Raw genomic sequence first — 24,340 nt, forward strand, 5'->3', positions numbered from 1 at the left:
TACAGGCATGAAATTCTACCTTAGAAAACTTGTAAGGAAAATAACAAAACAGTGACAAGAGAGTATTTCCTTTCACTGGTTCATTTCTTTTTAGAAATGTTCATTTTCTTTTTAGAAATTCTAATTTAAATTCTTACTTAAATATTTTCTCGTGTAGTTGAAATATTTTTCCTCTGTGATTCTCTATGTTCCAAAAATCATTCACTTTTATCTTTTTTTAGGTACCCTAATCTTGAAGCATTTTCGCTGGATGTCAGGCTTGTTTTTGACAACTGTGAAACTTTCAATGAAGATGATTCTGACATAGGCAGGGCTGGCCACAACATGAGGAAGTATTTTGAAAAAAAATGGACAGAGATTTTCAAAGTGAGCTGAAGCTACTAGGACTCTTTTTTTTTTCTTTTTTTTTTCCTTCCATTAATTGAGGACTGATAAGACCAGCAATGTGAACTATATTTACACGGAAGTGCAAGGCACATAACTAATTTTTTCCTTCGAAATACCACGGAGTTGTGATACTAGTTTTAAAGGCTTCACTCCTACAGCAACCATGGCCCCTTGGTTATTGGTTTGTGTGTTTTAACAAACTAATTTAGGTAGAACAGGGAAGCACACCCAAAGAATTTCAAAGAAAGGGGTGTTATAGTGCAATAGCAATTTTCAAAACGCACTGAATATTCAACCATCAGAGCTCTACTTGGGGAAATGGTTCTCTTTTCCCTTTCAATAAATATCTATTTTTCTTTTTTTTTTACTTTGTAGTTTATTTTTTAGTGAATGTATTTAATTTTATGAATTATTTATGATTATACAGCATTCAGAATCTTCGTTTTCTGTGAAAAGGAAGAACTAGAAAATTGCTTTAAATGTTGAAAATACAACAAGGAATGTTTTAAAATATAAAACAAAGCCAAGTAAAACTGTTTACACTGATGTGCTATGAAGGCACTAAAAATTAAACTTTACTGTAGAGTTACAAGTACATTTATATATATGTTGCTGCATCACTTGTGTAGTTAAATTGTATTTCAAGACGGTGAAGAAAAATTGAGACATGTATATACTGTTCATTATTGTTTATATTAAGTCTTGTTTTAAATATGTATGATGTGTACATATTGTTTGCAGACATTATTGTTTATGCCTTAGGAGGATGGTAGCATTTTATTTTAGTCTTAAGGTAATTATAGCTCTATGGCTTGTACAGTAATTATCCTCTACCAACACTGTGGAGTCTCCTTAATCTTGGTAGTGCCTGCCTTTAAAACAGGGTGTAGGGGATATTAGTTTTCCATTTTTCTATTTTGTTATATAATTTCAAGCCCCCACAGCCTCAAATCCAAGTATAATCATTTGTATCCATGTGGAAGAAAATTGTGACAATTTCCTACGCACACAGTATTTTTTCATAGAAACATTTCCTCCATTTGCCTTGCCACAGAATAACAAACGAAGACATTTGTAACCACTGTGTTTTATCTACTGTGTGTTGTGGTGGCTTGTTGGGGCAGATAGATCGGAATTTTTTTTTTGTACTAATGTAAGAGTACTTGAAGTTTTATTTAAAAGAAATGTTGTGGAAAGGTAGCATTCTTTTTCTTTTCCCTTTTTAGGAGTGTTATTTTTCACTAGTATGTGTGGCACGGATACAATAAAAGACTGTTTTGCAAACCAGATCTTGACAATTTTAATACTTCGGGTCATATGTATACAGGTTTTTTGGTTTGGGGTATTTTTTAGATAATGTCTTGGGAGTCTTGCATTTAACATTGAGTTCTTTTGATGATGCATCTAATTCTCTTGGGCTTTTAATGGTAGTTCATAAGGAAACAATTGCCAAGCAGTCAGAGAGAAGTTCCCTGCCTGTAAATAACAGAGGTCTGCCAGGTTGACCACTGTCCTTATGGACATGGAAATGCACATGTTTGGTCATGTTTCTGAAAACCACTGTCCATGTAACGTTCTGTCCCTTTTTTGGCCAGTAGAAGGGCATTAATCATAGTCCTTGCTCTGACTGAAGAAAATACAGAAATTACAAACAGATACTGTGGAACCACAATACCTGTAGTTCTCTCAAAATAATGTTGGGGTGTTGGTTTTCGCTTTTAAACTAGGTCTGCCGTGTTTTGAGTCTTAGTGCCTATTTTTTAATTAATTTTTCCATTGCTCTTCCCAGAATATCTTGTTCAGTAATATTTTATTTTATTACAAAGTTCTGTTAGAATAATCTTTACTACTTTGAATAAAAAAATCACATTTGGATGTCAGACAGTCTTGCATGCTAACATGAACTCCCACACTGACTGCTCCATGCCTTTCCTTTTCATGACCTTTCTGAAGACTTCAGTAAAGAGGTTTGCTGACATGTACCAGAGATGTCAAGATTAATCAATGTTTTGAATTTATGATGGTACGTTTGTAAATATGCTTAGGTAATAGAGAAATCTAGTTCTTCAGGTTGGTTTTTTTTTTCAGATTCTGTGCTGGTTAATGCTTTTGTCTGCAATACTAGAACTGTTAGGTTTCTGAAATATCAGAGAAGTAACCAGCTACACTACATACAACATGTATAATGCAAGTTGCATTTTTTTTTTCCAGTTTGTATCCCAATTCAGCTGAACAGCTAGGAAGGTGGCAATATCTACTACTATAGTGATGACAGTGAGACAAGCATCACCTCTAACTTGATGTGGCCAGTGTATTGCTTTCCTTGCTAACAGCCAGTGTCTTCATTACTCTTGCTGTAAAATTAAATTTACAGGAAATACTATATTTGAATGGCAAGCTTGAGTCATGCATATGCCCTCATATATCCATAGAAAAGAGCAGGGATTTAACCACAAGAAAAATGTTTGTAACATTTCCTCTTTGCTAATTTTCTCTCCCGATGATGTTTGTATGTTTTCTTAAGAGGAAAAATTTTCCAGTGTGCTCTCAACCTTTCTGAACAAAGTATGCCAGTCTTAGTTTACAGAGTTTATTCTGAAACTTTCAAACTTACTCTTTTATAAATACCCTAATGGCAGTCCATGAAGAGTGTTATGGTGGAGTGTGTTCTCTTTTATCTGTTTGGAAAAGATGGGATGATAAAAAAGCAGCTGAAAATCAAACTATGTATCTTTAAAAGGAGGTCTAAAGCCTTCTTTTTAATAGTGGTTGTCACCTAGAATTCAGAACAATGAAAGGCCAGGCTTCAGCCATGGATCACAGAGTGTGCAATCAAATGAAGTGCTATAAAACAGAGCGTGAGCTGGTACAGACTAAACACGGAAGGCCGACCATTTAGGGAATGCTTCATGGACACAGTGACTCCGAGGAAGTGACTTCGTCTTCCTCAAAACCTGTAGGTGTCGACTAAGCCATTTATTATGTGTGCGTTGCTGAACGTGCACGTGCAGGGGGGAGAGGGCGATGGTGTAAGTTACCTGACGGCTGCTGGGCCGGGGGGAGCACTGTTGGAACTTCCCTTCGCTCTGCTCGAGGGCCGCGCCTGCGGCGGGCTGAGGCCGGGCTGAGGCGGTCACCGTGTCGATCTCAGCCGCACAGCGTGCCCCGCTGCCCGCTCGGACACGGCTGGCGCCCGGCAGTGCTCCGCTGTGAGGGCGCGGCAGTGGCCGGGATAGCATCCGGCCCCGCCGCCATCCCACCGGCGCTGGCACCGCCTGCGCCCACGCAGGGTTCGTGCCAAGGCGGCCATGGCGCCGGCGGCCGCTGTGCGGCTCCGGGCCGGAGCTGAGGGCGCGCAGGGCTGAAGGTCGCACGATCCGCGCCCGCGCTGCCTCGGGGCCGGCACCAATGGCGGCGGTGAGAGCGGGAAATGCAGCGCCGACTCCCCCCGCGGCCGGCGCGCGGTGGCGCGGCCCGCAGCGGGGCGAGTCGGCCCGGACTTCACCACGCCGGGAGGCTCACGCCGGCCGGGGGCCGTGCCTGGTGGCCGGGGCCGTGCCTGGTGGCCGCGGCGCCCCGCGCAGCCGGGACAGGGTCTTGTTTACCCGACAGGTGCCACTGGAGCTCGGGCTGACTCCGCCGACCTTCCGAGCGCGTCCCGGCCGCGCTGCCGGCGCGATGGGTTGGGTGGGGCTAGGCTGCGGGAGAGAGCAATAGGGAAGGGGCTGCCAGCTGTGTCGAGAATTGCTGTAGCTCTTTCTGTGGGCCGGTGCTGCTGGTTTGTGAGAAAAAATACGTAATTGCCAGAGAGATGATGCTGTGGTGCTGAACATCTCTCTGGTGACGAATGCTCCCGCTGCTCCTAGCTCCCTCAGTCGATTTATTGATACAGAAACTTCTTGTTCTTAGGTTTGCTTTTCTGCAGTGAGCTCCTGGAAGTCTCCTGACAGTGAGATTAAGGTGCCTTTTTCAGCTCATCTTTCCAGATGTTAAGCTTTCTCTGACTCTTCGGTTTCTCGTAGTTGAAAAAAAGTATGTTTATTTTCTTTCTGCAGCTAAGATATGTTATTGATACTACATAATTTGTTTAATGGTTTTAAAGAGAGTGGTAGTAAAACTGAGCATCCTGAAGCTAAAGTAGGTAGTATTCAATGGTCTTGTTTTTAACTAAATCGGTGTGCCATACACTGTCTGAAGAGAACAAGTATTTTGCCCTTACATTTGTACCTTTGTGTCTGTGTGTATATGTACATGCCTCTGCATATGTGTGTATACATTTGTACATACTTACATGTCTACACACATATAAATATATTTGTGTGTATGTTTCTATGTAAAAAAAAAAGGAAATGTGTGAGTATATATGGTTTTGGTCACAGATGCCTCAGCACTGAAATTATTATTCAGAATGAAACACTTATCTAAAACAGCAGACTATTATATAAGTTAACTCAATATAAATAGTATTACTGTTTTTTTTCATTATAAACAGCTTATAAGAGCTGTAGGCACTTCATTTTGGCTCTGTGCATTTATTCTCAGGAAACTTGTCTGTGATCTGCAGCATGGGGAGTAACAGGTTGGAATGTACCTCTCTGGGGATTTTGTGGACCTCAGCCGTATAAATCACTCATCTGATACAATTTAAACTGATTCTAGCAGTGTTACATCCTGGGGAAATGCGTGTGAAGTTCACATTGCCTTTTGTTGTTCTGTGTAGCAGCAAATGCAATTTCTGGAGAGGTTCCAATGCGGATCAGCCAATTAATATTCACATTTTGACTTTAATGTTTTAGTCAGTCTGGTCAAACTTTGAATTGGCAACACAAGTATGTGGTATTGCACCACTGTTTTGCCATCACTACTGTTGCTATCTGTGAAAGTAAGCAGAAGGGAGCTCTTGGACAAATTCAAACAAAAAGGAAAAGATTCAGCAGGCAAGGGCAGGTAGACTGGGAGGACTACAGAGAGAATTTTTGAGCAGTCAGGGATTAGGTCAGGAAGGCTAAAGTCCTGATGGAATTAAATCCAGCCAGGGATGTCAGGGGCAACAAGAAAAGCTTTAATAGATATCTTGGTGATAAAAGGAAGATTAGGAGAAATGTGGGCCCCCTCTGGAAGGAAACAGGAGACCTGGCTACCCAAGACGTGGAGAAGGCTGAGGTACTCAATGACTGTTTTGTCTTGGTCTTCACTGGAAAGTGCTCCAGCCACAAAAAGGCCGGAGAAGGTCTTTTGACAGGGGCATGTAGTGGTAGAAAGGGGGATGGATTTAAACTGAGAGTAGGTTTAGATGAGGGATTAGGAAGACGTTCTGGGCTATGAGGCTAGTGAAGCCCTGGCACAGGGTGTCCAGAGAAGCTGTGGCTGCCCCATACCTGGAAGCATTCAAGGCCAGGCTGGATGTGGCTTGGAGCAACCTGGGATACTGGAAGGTGTCCCTGCCTATGGCAGGGGGTGAAACTGCATGGGCTTTAAGGTCCCTTTCAATCCAAACTAGTCTGTGATTTTATGATTCTCTGCGTAAACAATGCTAGGTGAAAATTGTACTTTGCAAATGAGTTTTTATTTCTTTTTTTTTTTTTTCCTTCAGAATGTGTCTTGCTAAGGTAGTATGTTTCATTTACGAAACAGGAAAATTAAGTCTGTTAAACTCTTTTTCAGATTTTTTTATTTTTTCAAATGGCAACATTAATTCACACTTTAGCGGATCATAGTGATGATGTCAATTACTGTGCCTTCTCATCATCGTACTTGGCTACTTGTTCCTTGGACAAAACAATTCGTGTTTATTCTTTGAGCAACTTCGCGGAGCTCCCGTACTCGCCTTTGGAGGGCCACGCGTACGCCGTGCACTGCTGCTGCTTCTCGCCGTCGGGACTGGTGCTGGCCTCGTGCTCCACGGACGGCACCTCGGCGCTCTGGGACACCCGCGACGGCCGCAGGCTGGCCGTGCTGCAGCAGCCCGGCGCCAGCCCCGTCCGCGTCTGCCGCTTCTCGCCTGAGGCCGCCTATCTGCTGGCAGGGGCAGCGGACGGCAGCGTGGTTCTTTGGAACGTGCAGTCCATGAAACTCTACCGGTGAGTGCCAGACATTTTTTGACAAATATTTTGTTTTGAGGTGAATATAGTTCAAGCAGTATGCTGCACTGTGTACAAGATATGCAGACTTGACACCGCTGATGGATATCACAAAGAAACGGGGATAGGATTTAGATGACCAAAAGATTATCAATAGGAGAGAGAAAAGTGCTGAGTAGCTTTTTGGTTTTTTAAGTTAAACAATAAGAACTCAAGCTGTAATTTTTACAAAGTTATCATACATCTAAATCCTGTTTTTTTAAAGTTCATTTCATTGATTTAACATGAGATCAGGATGCATTACACACTGTATGCATCTAGTTTCTGAACAGTGGGTCAGCAAACTGTGGTACATAATACAGAGTTAGTGGATGCTGACAGTACTGTGTGCTTTATATTGCATTACACATAGTAGTGTAAATTGAATGCTTAATTGCTAGGAGTTTGGAGTCCAGGAAGGTCTTAGAAGCTTGCAGCAACCAGAGTTTGGAAACTATGGACCTGTCCTGAAACTGTATATTTTAAAAAGTGTTAGTGAAAGAAGTATTGGTGCCAAATAAGTTAAGCATGACAGTCAACACTTCACATATGTTTCTTGGAAACATTTGAAACAAAGCAGATGAGCATATTTACTGGTGTTGCATAGTTAAAGGCATGAACCTTAGAGCTATCTTCAGAGTCCTCCTCTACATCTCTGTCTTTCAGTGAATTCTTTAGGCCAGTTGTTGTAATCTGTATTTGGACAAGACATTATTTAGGTTTTAGGGCTTATTACACAACTAAATAACTCTCTAAAGTTAGAAAAGTAGTTAAGATTTTGAGCAAATTGATGTTTCACTCGGATTGAGGGAGCAGCTGTTTCTGAAAGACAGAATTGTTTGATGTTGGTAAGTCCCCCGTCAAGCATGTCCCTCGTTTTGTGTCCTCCTTGCCTTCCACAGCGGTGATTTATGTGGGAACTGTACAGTTTTACAAAATGATTGATTATAGTTACTTGAAATTGTGTAAATCTGGAAGTTTGTCCATAAATTGTCCAAGATTTTTGCCACCACTTTTTTTGTAATACATAAAGAAACACTGAAGTGATTTCTGATAGTAAAGAGGTACTGATAACCTGTTTTTTCCTAGTTTTATCTTTCAGAAAAATTGGAAAATTCAGTCATTAGTATTCTGAAATCTGAGGGTTTATTTGTTTTGAGACATTAGTAGTGAAGAGATAATTTTTTTTAAAATTCAGAATGCTTGTTGCTGAAGGGAAAAACCCAGAAATATGAAAACAACATTTCTTACAATTATATGCTTTTAATACATGCAGTGATGCATGTTTTAGACCTACATCCTAATTTTCTTCTAGTTGAGTGGTGGATGTATAATGACTACTTAGAAACTATAATGTTATTATAAGCAAAAATTATTCTGCTTTGGTGTTTTCGTTGTAGAGAAATAAGAAAAAACTTGAACATTACGATTCTGTCCCCTTCAACTATTAAAATTCATTTCAGGGTGTTAACAGGCCAGCAGCAGTCAACTTAACTTTATGTCTATTTTGGGATGTGTATGTGTGTATGTATTTTCAGCTGATGAATATTTTTATTGTGATTTGTAATTGCAGGTAGAAAAATGCACATGTCCTATTTTTAATAGTTGAAATCAGTATAACATAGAAATTATCAAAGTACTTAAAAATTATGTCAGAGGAAGTTAGTTAACCATGTAATGTCAATCTGTGGTCCTCTGTTTCTTTTGAAACAGTTGATTGTGTTGATGCTGAAAATGAGAAAACATTTTACTGCACTGTTTTGTCACTGGACTAAATATATGGATGGTACTTATAATAAAATTACATAAAATTTGCCCCTTATCTACTCAGCTGTTGTAATTGAACAGTTCAGATTGTGAAGTAAGGTGGTTATTTAAATAAGTTCTACGGTGGATGTGAACAACAGGAAAGCAAGTTGACTCATGTATTTTTACTGGTCTCTGTTTCCTTTTCAGTAGTAAGTTGCAAAACTGGCATTTAGCCTGCAAATTTTAAATGCATGCACCATGCTATTTATTTTACTGTTGCTTTCAGAGCAGAATCTGCAACTTTTTGTGTGAAAGAAGGAAATTTGGAAAAAGCTACACTAAAGAAAAAAGGTTGTGCATATAAAAATGGGAAGCACTGTAGTGGATTTGATAGTATTCTTAATAAAAGAATTAAGGGAGACAATGCTTTTTAGAAGGTCATGGGTCTGGTTAGTGTGGCACTGAGGAAAATTTAATTGACTTGTCTTCTGTGACATTAAGTTTGACACCTCTGGCAGTAAATAAAATTTCTGCCAGTCAGTAAAAAAGCATTAGCAGCTGTTCTACAAAGTACGATGACAGAGTAAGTAGGACTGACATTTCTTGTCACGTGACTGTTTGTCATGGCTGTGATTTTCTCCCTGCACTTAAAGACTCAGCTTGGCTGGATCTGGTGTCCATTAAAAGGAGTGAGGCTCTTTCAGTTAACTTTAGGTTATCAGATAATATAAATGATGTCAGGTTGACCCCACTTCCTTCCTGAGGGTTGACCACACTTCCGTATCTGCTAGAAATTTTCTTTGAAGATTGTCACCCTGTTCTTCAAAGTTCTTCTACGCCTTCTAATGTTTACATTTTTGTAACAAACTTTCTCATGCACTTTATGTAAATAATTACTGTTTTTACATTCTTTTCTGGAGGAGGAGAAATTTGATGCACTGTTAGTTTGTCTAGTGTCGTTGGAGAGGTGTCACTGTCATCCTCCAATCCACTGTTACTTTTGACAATCTATAAATGTTGGAGTCAGAAATTAAACTTCTCTTTTTTTTGCCTTGGAGGTTCCAGTGTGTGTGTCATTTTATTTTGTGTCCTAGAACAACAGAAGATCAGTTTTCCAAAGTGCTTCGGCTGACTTAATTAAAATACAGAAAATTTTTTTTCCACATTGCTTTCTCTTGTGTACAAGTGGTGCAAAATTAGTCCTACATCAATAATCACAAAGTGTTCTACTCAGCTACAGCTTATCATATGGGCTAGTAGTTGTTCTCTTTTGTCTCTAAAACCAGAAGAATAGTCAGTCTTTTTTCCCCTTGTTTGTGCACATGTAAATCTGTGTTATAGTTGTATATTTATCTTTGACTTGTAAAATGTATCCTGCCATAGAATTCTAACAGTGCATTGTGCCTTTTAAGTGTTAAATCCCTGCAAATTGTCTTTAGTTTAAAAATTATTTTATCACTCTGTTAAAATTATTGCCTTGGGCCTCCATCTCATGTTTTTCCTCCTTCTGTCAAAGAGCTGGTCTGGTCCCTGCTGCAGAGCTTATTTTGATCTCTTTTCATAGCTGGTTTGAGTTTCTCTTTCCTCTGTTAGCTAGTTCCAAAGTGCAATCCTTAGAAGAGTTTGGCTTATTGCATCAGACTGCATTTGAGAGGTCACTTTGTAGAACTTTACCTACTCGAAATTCAAATCCTGTGTACTCTTGCTTTTCAGATCTGGGAATGTTAAAGGTGGTTCTTTGATGGCTTGTGCATTTTCTCCCAATGGAAACTTCTTTGTCACTGGATCATCAAGTGGTGATTTAACCATTTGGGATGATAAAATGAGATGCCTGTATAATGAAAAAGCACATGATCTTGGCGTTACCTGCTGTGATATTTCTTCACATCCAGTATCTGGTTAGTTCTTCAACTCATCAAATGAGGAACATTTTAAAAAAGAGTTATTTATTTCTCCCTAGGTCTTGTTTTCATATTCTTTTTGCCATTGGTGCTCAAGATACAAATGACCTTGTGAAGAGCTGATGTTTTGGAATATTCTGAATATTCTTAAGTAAAGGTTGTGGTCAGGTTGGTGGCAAGGAATGTACTAGGTTAACAAACCAGGTGATAACTTTGAGTAGCTAATAACCCCCATGGCAGAAAGGGTGTTAGGAGATTCAGTATTTGATTGCCATTCCCACTTGACTCTTTTATACTTTGGTTCCCAAGGAGCAGGACTGGATTAAAACAATGCAGAGAGCTGTAAACCTAATAAGCTAAATGCTTGAACTGTGGAATATGAACAGATAGGCTATTTTCCTGCACCTGACTTTGTCATTTAGAGGAATTTGGAGGAGTAATGAGCCCAGAATCTCCTGCATTCCACTAAGATGTTCAAAATTCTTGGAGCTGTTTTAGCATTTGATCACACTGTCATTTGCTTCTAATGGAGGTTAGGAAATTGGGAAGAAGCCTCTTTGTCAGCTTTAGGAAGTAATGCAGCAACTTGACTTAACAACCTTGTGTGTATACTTTTGTGCTTTCCAGATCTACTATTGAGACAAAGTGATCTTCATAGACGTATTTATGCTTTTGTATTCAGAATACACAAGCTGCCCTTTCAAAGGCCCCAAAAGTTCTAACTGAGCAGCCACTTGCATCTTCAAGTGCTGAACCTGGCAATAAGTACTGTGCTCTGTGTTCCACCCTGTCTAAGGAGGTGGTGCAGAGCAGGAAGAAAACAGGAGAAAAGCAGTGGGGAAGAAAGCAGGAGGAACCTGAGGAAGAAGGATGTGAACATACACTTTAGAACAGAGAATTAGTGATTGGCAGTACCAAATCAAACAAATATGTGCCCTCGAAAGGTGTAGGATCTTCCTTGGTGAAAATACTACCCAAAAAACTCTATCGTGAACTAAGAGTTGCCTCTGAGGGCAAAAAATATCTTGCAGCTGAAACAGATTGGAGTGTAATTTCCACCACTCCATTTCATATTGAGATTATTCTCTTGGTTTAAAAATTACTGCCTTCTGCCAAGAAGGCAACAGGCAACCAAGCAGGTATTTCCTGCACTGTGGATTTGTTCTGGCTGATTTATGATAATTCTTGATTTTTTTAATCTATATGTTATTGAAAGTCAACATATTTTCTTTTGTGTTTAATCATCAATGGTTGAACCTTCTGGGATTTTTGGCAGATTTAACGCATTATGAAATGCATACAAGTAGTGCTTATCCAGTACAATTAGAGATAGTTTTAAATTGAGACTCTCTTTACCTGCTTAATTTAGAGCAAGTTTGGATCCAGAGTGTCTGATAGGTTCTTTGTGCTTTAGGCTGTAACAGATGGTTCCTCTGCCTTTGAAGTGGATTCAGTCACAGTTGCCTAGGAGCTCATGGGATCTAAAGCAATTGTGGTGGAGTTTACCATCTTAAGGAATATAGGTCAGGTAAGGAATAGAGGCAGGCTCCTGAAATTTAGGAAGGCAGACTTCCAGCTCTTCAGAGAGGATGTCAGTGGGATCCCCTGGGAGACTGCCCTCAGGAACAAGGGAATGGAACATGCAAACAAGAGTTTGCAGATCTTTAGGAAAGTCTTCTACTGAGTGCTAGAGTCAGTGGTCCCCAGGAGCCAGAAACTGCGCAAGGAGGGCAAGAGACTTGCATGGCTGAGTCAAGAACTGCTGGTCAAACTAAAAGGCAAGAAGCAAGTGCACAGGCAGTGGGAACAAATATGTGCAACCTGGGGAAAGTATAGAGATGAATAACGATTGTGTAGGGAGGGGATGAGGAAGGCCGAGGTGAAGCTGGAACTGAACCTGGCAAGTGGTGCAATGTTCACAGGCTCTCAGCCACCAGCACCCCCAAATCCTTCTTGGCAGGGCTGCTCTCCACCCTGTTCACCCCCCAGCCTGGATTGTTACTGGAGGTTGTCCCAATCCGGTTGGCACACCAGCACCTGAGGTTCCCATGGACCAGCACTCAAGCTTGTCCAGGTCCCTTTGGGGTCCTACCAGATCCTTGTCCTTCTTGTGTCACCTGCACCACTCAGCTTGATGTCATCTGCAAATTTTCTGAGGGTGCACTTGCCTCATTCCTGTTGCCTGTTTAATATCTTATTGAAGATATTAAATAGCGCTGTTCCAAATGCAGAACCCTGAGGGACACCACTAGTCCATTGGGACTCTGGGCCAATGACTACTACCCTCAGGTTGTAACCATCCAAACACTTTCTTATGCATCAAGCAGTCCACTTGTGGAACATGATAATTCAGAAATGTTTGTAGCCACTGAATAAAGAAGGGAAAGCTATAAAACTATTATTGTTGTATTTCACACTTAATGCAGTATTTACTGGGTGTTTGGCTGGACTGCAGTCATAAAATGTCAGTTTATAAAAGTGAAAAGTTGAATGTGTAAAAGTATGAAAATTCCCCATCAGATACTCTCAAATTTTGTACATGTGTATGTGGTTAATTTTGAGAATTGCAGAACTGGATATAACCATATAATTTAGATTTAAAGACTCTAGCAGTATAATCAGAGGATTCAAACATTTCCCACCAAGAAAACTTAAAACATGAGCACAGCTTTGGTCTTAATATACTTCTTCAGAAAAGAGTATAATGATACCTATTTCTTTCATCCAAACTGTTTTAGAACTTCTGCAATGATTTTTATGCTGATGTAGTTTACTGATCTGCTGTTATTTTCAATGTTCCTGACTCCCATTTATATATTTTAATTTTATCAGATAGTGAAAATGGATTCAAATACTTCCAGATGGCTTCCTGTGGACAAGATAATCATATCAAACTCTGGCTTATTTTGTTTGCAGATTTCTTAGGTTTGTATAGAAATGTTTTTTGAATATACCAATGTCTTAGGTCTTTAGTAACAATTTAAACCAAAAATCAAATTTACACTACTGGATTCACAGCCAAACTAACCACAAGTTGAAAGATTTCTTTTAATTATTAGCTAGAGAACAGCTAAGGCGTTCAGCACTTTGTGATGCTGTGCCATGTAGATTTTATTTAGCAATCTATTTATCAACAAGTATTGAAAGTAAAGATTTTTCTTTAATTCTACTGTGGCCTTTCAACAGGTTGATAGATTGAAACATTTTAATCTGCCTGGCTAGGGAGTGGTTTTTTTTAATGTTTCAGTATATCCTGGGCCTTGAATAAGAGCTGGGGAACAGAATGTAGGCTCCTGCAGAAACTATAATGTGGAGACTAAGTAAATTGCCAAAAATATCTTCAGTGGTTACTTTTTTGTTATCTCCTTCATATAAAAGTGTGTAAGGATTAATACTGTGTATCCAAATACGCATTTAATTATCTAAAACCTTGTGAGACATGTTAAGACTACAAAGTAGTAAAGTTGGAGATATTAAAAGGGGAAGTTGTCTCTGTGATCTTTTTATCCCCTGTTTTGTAAACAGTATGTCACAGAGTCACATCTTTGGTGGAGCTTTGGGCTTCTTAAAGCAGCTTGTGTTATACCTTGTCAAATATAGCCATATGTAATAATATACTTTTTGTATTTCTAGGTGTTCAGTTAAAATATAAATGCACACTGAATGGGCACTCTGCCCCAGTTCTGGCTTGTGCATTTTCATGTGACGGACAGATGATAGCCTCGGGGTAAGCAGCACCTTGTTGAAATATCAGGCTGTCCAGGTTCACGCTTCAATATTCTATAACAGAAAGGTCAAAAGAGTTAAAGATTTTTAAATATTTATTATCAATAATTAAGGAACAGTTCTGTGACCTCTAGAGATGTTGAAGTATCTTTACAATCAGTCTGTAGGTGATTGAGTTTGAAATCTCGGGTTGTGGAAAAGGTTAATGAAACACTTACCTTTTCCTTCTCTGCATCACTTTAATGTCAATGTATTTTTTTAAGGTCTGTGGACAAGTGCGTCATAATCTATGAAACTGTAAGTATAGCACAATACAGGATCATTTGTTGGGGTGTTTAAATATAAGCACTGCTTCTGCAGTGTCATTTCAATGAAAAAATGCTAAAGAATGCAAATGATAATAAGCCAAAATGCTTACTGTGCATTTGGGGGCAGGAGGGGAAGGAGTCTAAGGAAAAATATCTCTTGAGAATTGATCAGTCTTTCTCACTTTTTATTTACATTGTGAGGATTTGTCAGTTGATTTCTCTGCAGTAGGGTGTTAATTAATTCCTTATTTACGAGTATTACAAGAATCAGATTGAAGTGAAAGGATTTTTTCTTATCCTAACTTTAGCTTAGCTTCCAAAGCAAGGAAGACTGTACCTTTTCACATAAAATCAGGAATGGTGAACATAGACATTCTGTAGTTAGTTATATGTAAAGTGCACATAAAATAGAAGCATAATAAAGAATTCAAGAAAATGTTTACATTAAGTACCATGTCTTAAAAACCTATTATTTACGCATTTTCTGTAATAACATTGTTATCTCCTTTATGATTCACCTATAAGTGGTATATATACCTTTAGTACTTTATAGTATTAAAAACAATAATTTTGCTGAAAATGAAGGATGAACAAATTTTAAACTTCTTCAGCTTACTCTGCACATACTTATTGTATTAATTCAATTTTTAAATAAGCATTAAAGTTTTTCACCAAAATCACTTATACAATACCTGCAAAGGTTTTGGCCCAGCTATTTTAGTAGTTTGAGGTTTAGACAGGTATGTAAAATGTCCTCTAGAGTTCAGGAGCCTCAGAAAATTGGAAGATGAAGGAAACTGCAGCCTAAATATTTCTTAATACTGTTCATCAACTTTTGTGGCCTTAGGTTTTTATCAAATGGGACAATAAATTTTCTAGTTCTGAAATTCTCCTTTGGAGATACTCAAAACCTGCCTGGACACCTGCTCTAGATGATGCTACTTTAGCAGGGGGAGTTAGACTATATGATCTCAGAGGTCCCCAACCATCCTGTGATTCTGTGGGGAAAAGTAGGGACAATAAACCTTTGTGGGAGGGAGAGAGATTTCAACCTATATTAGGGAACTTGGGTCATGTTGGACAGCTCAAAATACTGGAGTGCTGGCTGATCAATTAGTGATTCAGAATAATTTTGCTCATCATCTTTCCAATCTGTCTATACCTGTCAAAGAAATGCTATTTTTTGTAGGAGGGAAAATCTTTCCATAATAAGTTAAAACTGCCAAAATTCAGGAATTTCATTTTTTAGTTAGTATTTAGTGGCCAAATAGAGAATAGGCCAAATAGGTGTGGTTAATTATTGGTCCAGTTGAAGGCTTGTGGATTGACTCCCACAATGACCCTTTTGGTAATTTCTAATACAAGATTGGTAGAAGAAATGTCTTTATCTACACAACCGACCAGCGAATATAGATTGAATTCAGTCAGTGTTTCCAGCACTCTTCTCCCTGCGTGTTCCATGCTGGCTGATTGTGCAGGTGAACAGTACTCCAGGGAATCAAATAGAGCCTTAAAGCAGGAAATTCAAGTTGCATTTCTGACTCTGCTGCTGATCGGCTTTGTCAAGGTAGTGTAACCTCTCTGAGGTTACCTTCTGTCACTTTTCAAGAAGCAATAGTCCCTATTTTGAAAGGAAACAAACAATTGAAGAAACACTTTTTTATTCTTTACAATTTAAAATCACAAAAACTCTTTTACAGAGTACTGGCAATACCCTTCATACTTTGTCTCAGCATACAAGGTAAGAAATCAGCATGATTATTCTGTTTAATAAATAAAAGAAATCCTTTTCTAATGAATTTTCAGACTTTTTTTTAATTTGTAGATATGTTACAACTTGTGCTTTCGCACCATGTAGTCCCTTACTTGCCACAGGCTCAATGGATAAAACTGTGCACATATGGCAGCTTGACCTTAAGCAACCCTGTGCAGGTCAGTGTGTGAAGTATTTGAACTCTGTTTTTCTAAACTCAAAACACCTTCTGAAGATGTAAAAATCCCTCATTCTTACCTGCACTTACTGTGCAACATCAGGATTGTGTGCATGCTTTTTATCTTCTAATTAACCTGATTAATGCCCAGAAGAGGTATTCTCTTTTTATTATTTTGTAAAGAAAAATATACTAGACATATCTTAATTTTATTATTTTGCTATATCAATTTTTCTGAAATTTGCAATTGCTTATTCTTTGGATAGAATTTAAGAGATGAATGTTATTGCCAGAGTGTTGAAAGACTTCTTGGACACACATAATTTGTGACGGGTTGAAAATATGCTAATTGCAAGTGTAATTGTCAATTAGAATTGCACCTTACCAGTCGTTAGAGGTGAAAACTAATTGTGCAAATGACATTAGTGCCATTAATATAGGATAACTAATGTACAAATTAGACCAGCACCTAAAGTTTGTGGAACAAAGGTACATATTGTTCAAAGCACAGCAGTAAGTCTGGATTTTGGTGTGCCTTCTAAGGACGTGCAAGATGATTCCAGTGTCTGCTAGCACTTTTCTGGTTGTTTGTTCAATTCCAATTTGACAGAAGTGTAGGCATCTAAGAGATTAAATTCCTCTAAACTTTGAAAATTGATAGGTAAACAATAAACCCAAATTACTGCCCTCCCTCACAAAGGAATGTCTAAGAAACATTTATTTTCTTAGTTGAAGAATGTATAGTTCTGAGAACACTTAAAAACAGGATCTATTAATGACATTGTTTATTTGACCTGAGAATTTCATTGTTGTTTGCTTTTGGGGGGTTGTGGTGAGTTTTTTTTTGTGGGGGAGGGGGGATGATGTTGTTTGGTTTAATTCAGTTTTTTGTATTGTTTTTAAACTTTTTTCATTTTCAAAGGACGTACTGTAGAAAATGAATCAAAGGCAGCTGTTGAGGACTGGTCAGAGGATGATGTTTCAGCCTGGCTCTGTGCACAGAATTTAGCAGACTTCGTTGAACTTTTCAAAATTAATAATATTGATGGCAAGGAACTACTGAATCTTACTAAGGAAAGTCTTGCTAAGGAATTAAAAATTGGTAAGAGTATTGAAATCCAAATAGTTTTTTAATCTCTAGAGTACTTTGAAATGTTGGAATGAAAGCAAGTTAGGAGTTCCATACATAGACTTTTTTCCCCCCTGAAATGGCTTTTTTATTTCATTTCCAGGGCTGGTAAAAACCCCCTTATGTTACATTGTCCACAGTATTCATTTTGTGTGTTTTGTGTGTGCTCATACCTGGAGACATACTTCTACTTCACTTCCACTAATGATGCTGTTAAATGGTCTTACCTGGTTTTGTTTCTATTTTCATTGTTCGATCTTGTATTGCTAAGCTGTGGAAAAGGAATTTCAGCTTTTCTTATAATTCATGTTTCTCACTTTGGTAAATAGGATGGTCTATAGTTTTTCCTATCAGTCTGCAGAAGTGCCATATTTAGAATTGTGGGTGTTCACCAACCTTGAGTCAAACAGTGAAATTCCTATGTGTGCATTTGCTGATGACTTTTGGTAAGGACCAAGCAAAGTTTGCCTGGCTCAGACAATTTTTAATACATCAGGTTCCTAAACTGTCCTATTGTTTTATTGCAAAACTGTGATTACATTTTAGAAGGAATCAAAAGGAAGCACCACATTAGTAATGATTCCACAGTGGTCATTATGAAATAAGAAGTTTAAAGATAGTAACCTGCACTGGGACTTCAAAATACAAGTTCTCTATTAATTTTGATGGTCAGATTTAGATGTAGATTAGGTGCTAATACATGTGTTAAACTGAGGTAAAGTATAACAAAAGGCTGCATGAGGTAAGAAATCTTTTAAAAAGTGCAGTTGGATATTGTTCATTGTAGGAAGACTGCTCCCTTCCTTTTTGTGTGTGTGTGGAATTGGTCTATATTGGATCATATTATCTCTGTGTAAGGGCTGGCTTTGTTGAAATCTAGAAATAACAGAAATGCTGGGAATCTGTCAGGAATTGTCATCCATGTAAGACACTTGGTTTCCTCAGTTTATGCAAACATTTTCCTTAGCATTGAAGTAGCCTAGAACTTTGTTGCAGCAATTACCAGCTGAGGCTAATCACATAACGCTGACTAGAAAGTTCTGTGAGAATTGAATGTAGTATGACTTGCTACAAAGAGAGTACTCTGTGGGGAAAGAAATCAACAAAGGTATAGAAATTATGGCCTCATATATCTGACTTGAAAAATTGCTATCTGCCCTAGCTCAAGTATTTACGAAGTAGGAAAATACTATTTGCCTAAAATGAACATTTTCTATGTTACTCAATTCCTGTTTAACTAAATTTTAGTTGTCTACCACCATACAAATGCTTGAATGAGCATGTCCTTTCTCTCCTTGATAACCTATTTTCTTTCCTCTGAGACTGTAAGAACTTGCTAAAGACCTCTAGAAGTTTTTCACAGTCTTTGCAGTTTGGAGGACATCAGTGTTCTTTTAAAAACCAGAGGCTTGGGCACCTTTCACTTGTGCCTTTGTAAGCCCCAGACAGCAGATGTAGAGTATCACAGGTGGGTATGACCAGGGGTGTTGAATGCCAGCATGAAGGTGAAAGGAAATCCAGTCTGTTGGAGGTGCTGGCAGCACCTGTGCACAGCTGTACCTTGGCACTGGCACTGCTTTGTCCCTGCCAAGGGCCAGCCCCGCAGTGTCCCGTGGCAGGGTGTGGCTGCAGGGCAGCGCTGCACTCGCACTGTGTGAGTCAACTGCATGGCCACCAGGCCACTGCTCTGCCATGGCTCTGCTGCACTTGCACTGGTTTTACTGATTGTTTTCATTATTACCTGAAGTTCCTGTTGCACAGCAGCAGAGAGAACCTGTGCCAGAGCTGACTGGAGTGGGAGCCAGGGCTGACTGCAGGCTTTTGGTCTAGGGGGTGGTGAGATGGAGCTATGTCTCCTGTAACACAGGTGTGCTGACTATTCCAAGACTCTTTGCCTTACCTGTCTGTGCTGTCCACTTCATGTACAAATAATTTTTCAGAGTCTCTAGGCCTGCGTAGTAAAGTTCTCCAGAAAATTGAAGAACTGAGGATGACAACAATCTCAGTTTCTGTTCCTGATGAGTTCCTATGTCCTATAACAAGAGAGCTTATGAAAGATCCTGTCATTGCCACAGGTATGTCTTTACATGGCATGGATTAAAACTAATTACTTGAGGGTAAAGATAGGCCCATTTTTTGTGTTCCTACACCTTTTTGAACATCAGACCTAGAAAGATAAACTATTCTAAATAGCTGTTGCAACAAACCAGAATTGTGATAAACATTTAATTTGCTGAATTACAGCTCTGATATGGAGAAAAATACTCTAACAAGCAACTTCTTCCTTTTCTTAATGTGCCTCCCTTTATGTGCCTTTGTAAATATAATTACAAGCCTAATTACAGTGTTGGTTCAGAAAGTGCAAAATAGAATTGTACATTCAGTGGGGCAAAAAGTAAACAAACGAATCAAACCAGCCTCCCACAAAAAAAGTCCAAAAAACCCTAGGCTCATTTCTATGCTTAGCACACCATCTACAGAGCACTTAGAAGTTTGTACAGAATGAGACTCCTTTAAATGCAGCAGCCGTTGGAACTGTGATATGCCAGCAGCGTAAGATGTTACATAGTTAAAACATCTTATGAAGAACTATTTTTTTATAGTTCTGTTGTTGGGGGGAGAAGGAAGGAGGTGCATATAAACATCAGCAGATCAGTATAATTTTTTTTGTTGCTCTGTAAACATTAACTAACTTCACCCAGTTCTGAGGTATTAGGGCAGACTTCTGAGAATTAAAATGGCCAAAATATGAAGACATTTGCCAACTGCTGGAGTGAGAGTTGCTTTATTCAATAAGGAGTAAGGAGACAAGAGGAGGGGCATAGGGCCCGGGTTTGTATTCCATCACAGATATTTCTGGGTGACTGGGCAGGGGGTGAAGGCTCTGTACAGAGAGAGCCTGGGTCAGCCAGGTGGACAAGCCCCCTGTTCAGCAAAGCAGCGGGCTTTAGCTGTGTTAGGCAATTGATAGTAATGAGCTTTTACTTCACATTATGGATCAAACTGAAAAGAAAGTCTTATTTAACTTGTGCATAATATATTTTGGTGCTTTGCAGGCAGAGATAGATACATGAAACTAGCCAGAACTGTTTATATACACAGTAAAGATTTCACATACAGTGTACTTATTCTAGATCTCAATTTTCCTGTTTGGATGTATTTCCTTACTTCCCTTTTACATTTAAACAGCTAACATCTGCACAGTGCCACAGTGCCCAAGACTCTGTAATATGAGCTTTTGTTGATGATGTCTTTGCAGATGGCTATTCCTATGAAAGGGAAGCAATGGAAAATTGGATCAGCAATAGACGATCTAGTCCCATGACGAATCTTCCTCTCCACTCTCTTATGCTCACACCAAACAGAACACTAAAAATGGCCATTAATCGCTGGCTAGAGACTCAGCAGAAATAGTTAAACCACTTAATTTTGAAGTTGGTTGTTAAAATTAATTGAAATTTTATGCAGCTGGAGGAATTAATTGTATCAGAAACAAATGGAAAGAAAAACTTGTGCTTCTCTTCTATCTGTGGCTGCTTCAACCTTCACTGGTGGAAACTCCCAGAACAACTTTAAGTTCCTGGTAATTTTACTTTGTGGTATTTCTGTTTAAGAATCAAGTACTCAAAGTCAGTTTTTCAAATAAAATTTTCTTATAATTTTTACTACATTTATGAGTTTTGAGTCTTCATCTTGCCAAGTCAGTCTTTCAGAAGGTAAGAAATAGCAAAGTATATGATCTGTATTTCTTTTTCTACTCTAACAAACCAAATTGTGTCTGTCTTTCTCTGTTCCTCATTACTGGACACGTAGTTGGAAAAGCTGGGAGAGAGTTTCTCCTGTAACCATCAGGGACTGCATCATATCCCACAGGTATATTAATAATCTTTATTTTGTATGGAAAGAGTACAGTAGCTGTGCAAAAATAGAACTACAGGACAAGACTAATATAGGACTTGTACAAAATATCAAAGAAACAGTAAACAATAAATAAGCTAAAGTATAATGATACAAACTGCAAAAGGATGTGTAGAGCTGGGTACAGCTGTTTACAATGTACACAGAACACTGTAATCAAGCATGATGGGAAGAGTATAAAGCTGAGCACTCCAACTGAATTGCACGCATAGGAATGTCACTGCAGCAGCTTGTTTTCAGCTTGTTCTTGCCAATAAAAATCCTCATTTCCTTAAAAAAACCAATGTCTTGACTTCATCCTGTCATGCAACTGCACATACTCTGTTCTTCAAACTTTCAGGTTCACTCCATCCCTTTCCTGGGTTTCCCATAAAAACATTTACTAAGCATTTAGTTGTTGTACCTTTTCACAAATAAACAATCAATCATTTTGCTTTAAGATAGCACCCAAAGGTGATTAGATACCCTATATAAAGTGCGATTACTGTTAATAGGCCATAATATTGTGTTCTTCAGTGCAATAACCAATATGGTCAAAGCCTCTCAATACACATGCAAATGTCACTCATTTTATTTAATTTCTTCTATTTACTAAAAATAATTATATTTACATGTCAAAGCATGGCTGCTTATAGTTTACTCATACACAAATTATTTATGCTTCCTAAATGTACATCATGCAACCCAAATTAGATCCCACTAGAAAAGTGATAAAATAATTTGATTTTTAAAAAATGCATGCATGTACAGATCTGAGTATTGTGCAGCAGATTTATCTCCCTAAGTGCTGCTGTGAGACATTTGAGAGGCACGAGTACTATGTGTGAGATACAAGAGAACCAAAAGCCAAGATTGAAGCCGTATGTGAAAGGAAAGGCTTATTTAATGGTAACATGTAATGGAAATGATTTCTCTGCTTGAGCTCCTAGGCCAACTTAATTGAGTCTTTCTACACTAATTTCGTATTCCAGTTACTGTCACTGCCCTGTGATGGTAGGAACAGTTGGAAGTGGTTGTATCCCATTAAAGACTGCTCCCAGGGACCCAGCCATGCCGAGGCAGTCAGTGTTTTGTAGAGCAGTCAGCCCCTGTGATGTTGTGAGCCCTGGCAATGTACAGAACAGTATTTATACATTTGATTCAATGAACGATCGCTTTGGTTTTGCTGTGGTGACGTGACTGAGGTGGCCATCCTGAGTGCTGTGGGATGGCAGTCTGACTACAGCATCAGGGTATGAATGGGAACCTTGGTTGGGTGATCTGCTGTCTGTACAGTGGGGAGGGATTTGGCACGTGAGCTCCTCCTGTTCTTTTGCTTGCATGCTGCTCTGGCTGCCATCGCCCAGGGCAGCACCTGTAGAGGATCCCTTAGCTGAGTAGTGTTTAACTGAGAACTGCTCCAAGCTGGAGGGCTGAATGCCTGCAGAAACAATGTTTGTGGATAATCCATCTGCTGCCTGAGAGTGCCAAGTGCGACTAGATTGTGTGTTTTGCTGCTGAAACCTTGCAGTCTTGTCCATGATTCCCATAAATGGGGTATTGCGAGGTCTGTGCTCAGTGCCCTGAGCTTGACTGGTGTTGGTATCCTTGAGTCGAACATCTGGGCCCAACCCCTTAATACTGCCTGACAAACTGCTGGCTGAAGTGAAGCTGCTTGATGAGCTGGCAAGAATCACACTAGTGGATGGAGAGCCACAAGAGCCACCACTGGGTACAGGGCTTTGCTGCCTTGAGTCACTGAAATTCATTGGAGCAGAGGCTGTTGACATGTCACCAGGTTTAGATTTACTAGGAAAAGAACGAGAAGACAGAGTCTCATGATGTTGTGGATGTGAATGCTGGCTGGACACAAACTTCTCATTGTGCAGCAGTTCAGCAGTAGGATCTGTGGAAATGCTTCCAGATGACAATGTGCTTGTCCCATCCACCTGCTGACTTCTACAGTGCCGGATGGGCAAGGGACTGTGGGGAAGATGCTGCAAAGATGATTGTGGTTTGGTGCTACATTGACTGCTTCCTGGTTTAGATCCAGGCTGGATGGAGCTCAGATGCTGATTAGTTTTTACAATCTGTGCCTGCTTTGTTGGCTGCATGACCAAGCCTGGCTCTCTCAGGTACTTGTTGTTTGCTCTGCTTTGAGGAGACACACACTGAGCTTTCTGAACACCTTCTTGAAGGGTCCTACTAAATAATGAAGCAGCTGAGGAACATTGCAGCCTTTGTGGAGGAGAAACAGATTCATTGGGGTGTGGCAGCTCATCTTCCCTGTCCTGAAGATGAAAATTATCATTCACACCTGGTACAATTCCTTCCTCCTCATTATCAGAATTGTTGGTTTGTTCAAGTAGCTGTGGAGACTGATGCTTCTGTTGCTGTGTTCTCTGGAACTGTTTGCACTCCTCTTCCACCCGAGCCAACAGACGTTTTATCTCCTGATTGCTGGGGCATATCTGAGTGGCTTCCCGTAGGTCAGAGAGAGCAGCAAGTAGTTTTCTGTTTAGGAAGAAATAAGTAAACAACAAAAACTGGGGAAAATCTGTGTCCCAGCATTGCCTACTACTAATCCACCTCCACCCTTTCAGCAAAATGTCCTGAATTGTTGCTTCCTGCTGCAGGTGGTGACAAATTAGAACTGGAAATTCTCCACCTTAGGAAATTCTTAACTAGAGTAGAAGTGCAGACCCAACCCTGAATGCTTCCCTAAAGTACCCTGACACCCCATGCAGGCTGGCAGGAGAACTCTCTGCTGGGAACACCAGGAACTGACACTTTGTCTCACAAGCTCTTCCAGAGTTACCTCCAGAGTAGGTAACCTGCTGAATTCTGCTTCATGATGATTTATTGATATGTTTAGAAAAGACATGGTGAATCAAAAAGGCACCTCTTCCCATACTTCAGCTACACCACTACAGTTTGTTATTCTTTCAACCTAAAGAGATAGTTCCTCCTCTCTCCCCTTATTTTTGTCTTCAACTGCTAACGATTCATCATATTCTTTCCTATCAAAGCAGCCAGTAATAAATCATAAGCTTGGCAATAAATAATGAAGTTGAGTGGCACGCTGCTGGTCACATTCTGCTGAGTCATGTGGAGCAGCAGACCCATTCACTGTTATATTTAAAATAATCCATCTTCAAATGAATTTGTTACTTTCTGGACTGCCTCGTAAGTA

The 24,340-nt window shown here is 39.4% G+C and overlaps 3 protein-coding genes and 1 long non-coding RNA gene across 31 annotated transcripts in view; 2 read left to right on the forward strand and 2 right to left on the reverse strand.

The window, feature by feature from the left end:
• Positions 1-2,049, forward strand: part of BAZ2B (bromodomain adjacent to zinc finger domain 2B) — a 110,841-nt gene extending 108,792 nt beyond the window's left edge. For all 19 annotated transcript variants that reach the window (XM_039698624.1, XM_039698623.1, XM_039698638.1 and 16 more), the window contains one exon: positions 222-2,049. In XM_039698624.1, coding sequence (XP_039554558.1) covers positions 222-375 — 154 coding nt within the window. In that variant the 3' untranslated portion in view covers positions 376-2,049. The remainder of the gene's footprint in view (positions 1-221) is intronic.
• On the reverse strand, positions 390-3,803 carry LOC120497324. The gene is made up of 2 exons (XR_005626481.1): positions 3,426-3,803; positions 390-3,354 (listed from the first exon to the last, which is right to left on the reverse strand). It is a non-coding gene; the product is annotated as an uncharacterized LOC120497324 (long non-coding RNA).
• Positions 3,804-3,897: 94 nt separating this feature from the next.
• Positions 3,898-21,448, forward strand: WDSUB1 (WD repeat, sterile alpha motif and U-box domain containing 1). Of its 5 annotated transcripts, XM_039698652.1 has the most exons (12): positions 3,898-3,999; positions 4,297-5,550; positions 6,052-6,467; positions 9,969-10,153; positions 12,989-13,081; positions 13,790-13,883; positions 14,146-14,179; positions 15,891-15,931; positions 16,016-16,122; positions 17,044-17,223; positions 19,191-19,325; positions 20,510-21,448. In XM_039698652.1, exons 2-12 carry the CDS (start codon positions 5,404-5,406, stop codon positions 20,662-20,664), a joined length of 1,587 nt encoding a protein of 528 aa, XP_039554586.1. In that variant the 5' UTR covers positions 3,898-3,999; positions 4,297-5,403; the 3' UTR covers positions 20,665-21,448. The 5 variants fall into 5 exon arrangements, with proteins under 5 accessions (XP_039554586.1, XP_039554587.1, XP_039554588.1 ...); XM_039698653.1 differs by having other exon boundaries at positions 3,904-5,550; positions 16,049-16,122; XM_039698654.1 differs by having other exon boundaries at positions 3,904-4,419.
• Positions 21,125-24,340, reverse strand: part of TANC1 (tetratricopeptide repeat, ankyrin repeat and coiled-coil containing 1) — a 58,333-nt gene continuing 55,117 nt past the window's right edge. For all 6 annotated transcript variants that reach the window (XM_039698647.1, XM_039698646.1, XM_039698645.1 and 3 more), the window contains one exon: positions 21,125-23,661. In XM_039698647.1, the coding sequence (XP_039554581.1) occupies positions 22,296-23,661 (1,366 nt within the window). In that variant the 3' untranslated portion in view covers positions 21,125-22,295. The remainder of the gene's footprint in view (positions 23,662-24,340) is intronic.

Source organism: Passer montanus, unplaced genomic scaffold (genome assembly GCF_014805655.1).
Source record: "Passer montanus isolate IOZ18808 unplaced genomic scaffold, ASM1480565v1 scaffold128, whole genome shotgun sequence".
Lineage (NCBI taxonomy): Eukaryota > Metazoa > Chordata > Aves > Passeriformes > Passeridae > Passer > Passer montanus.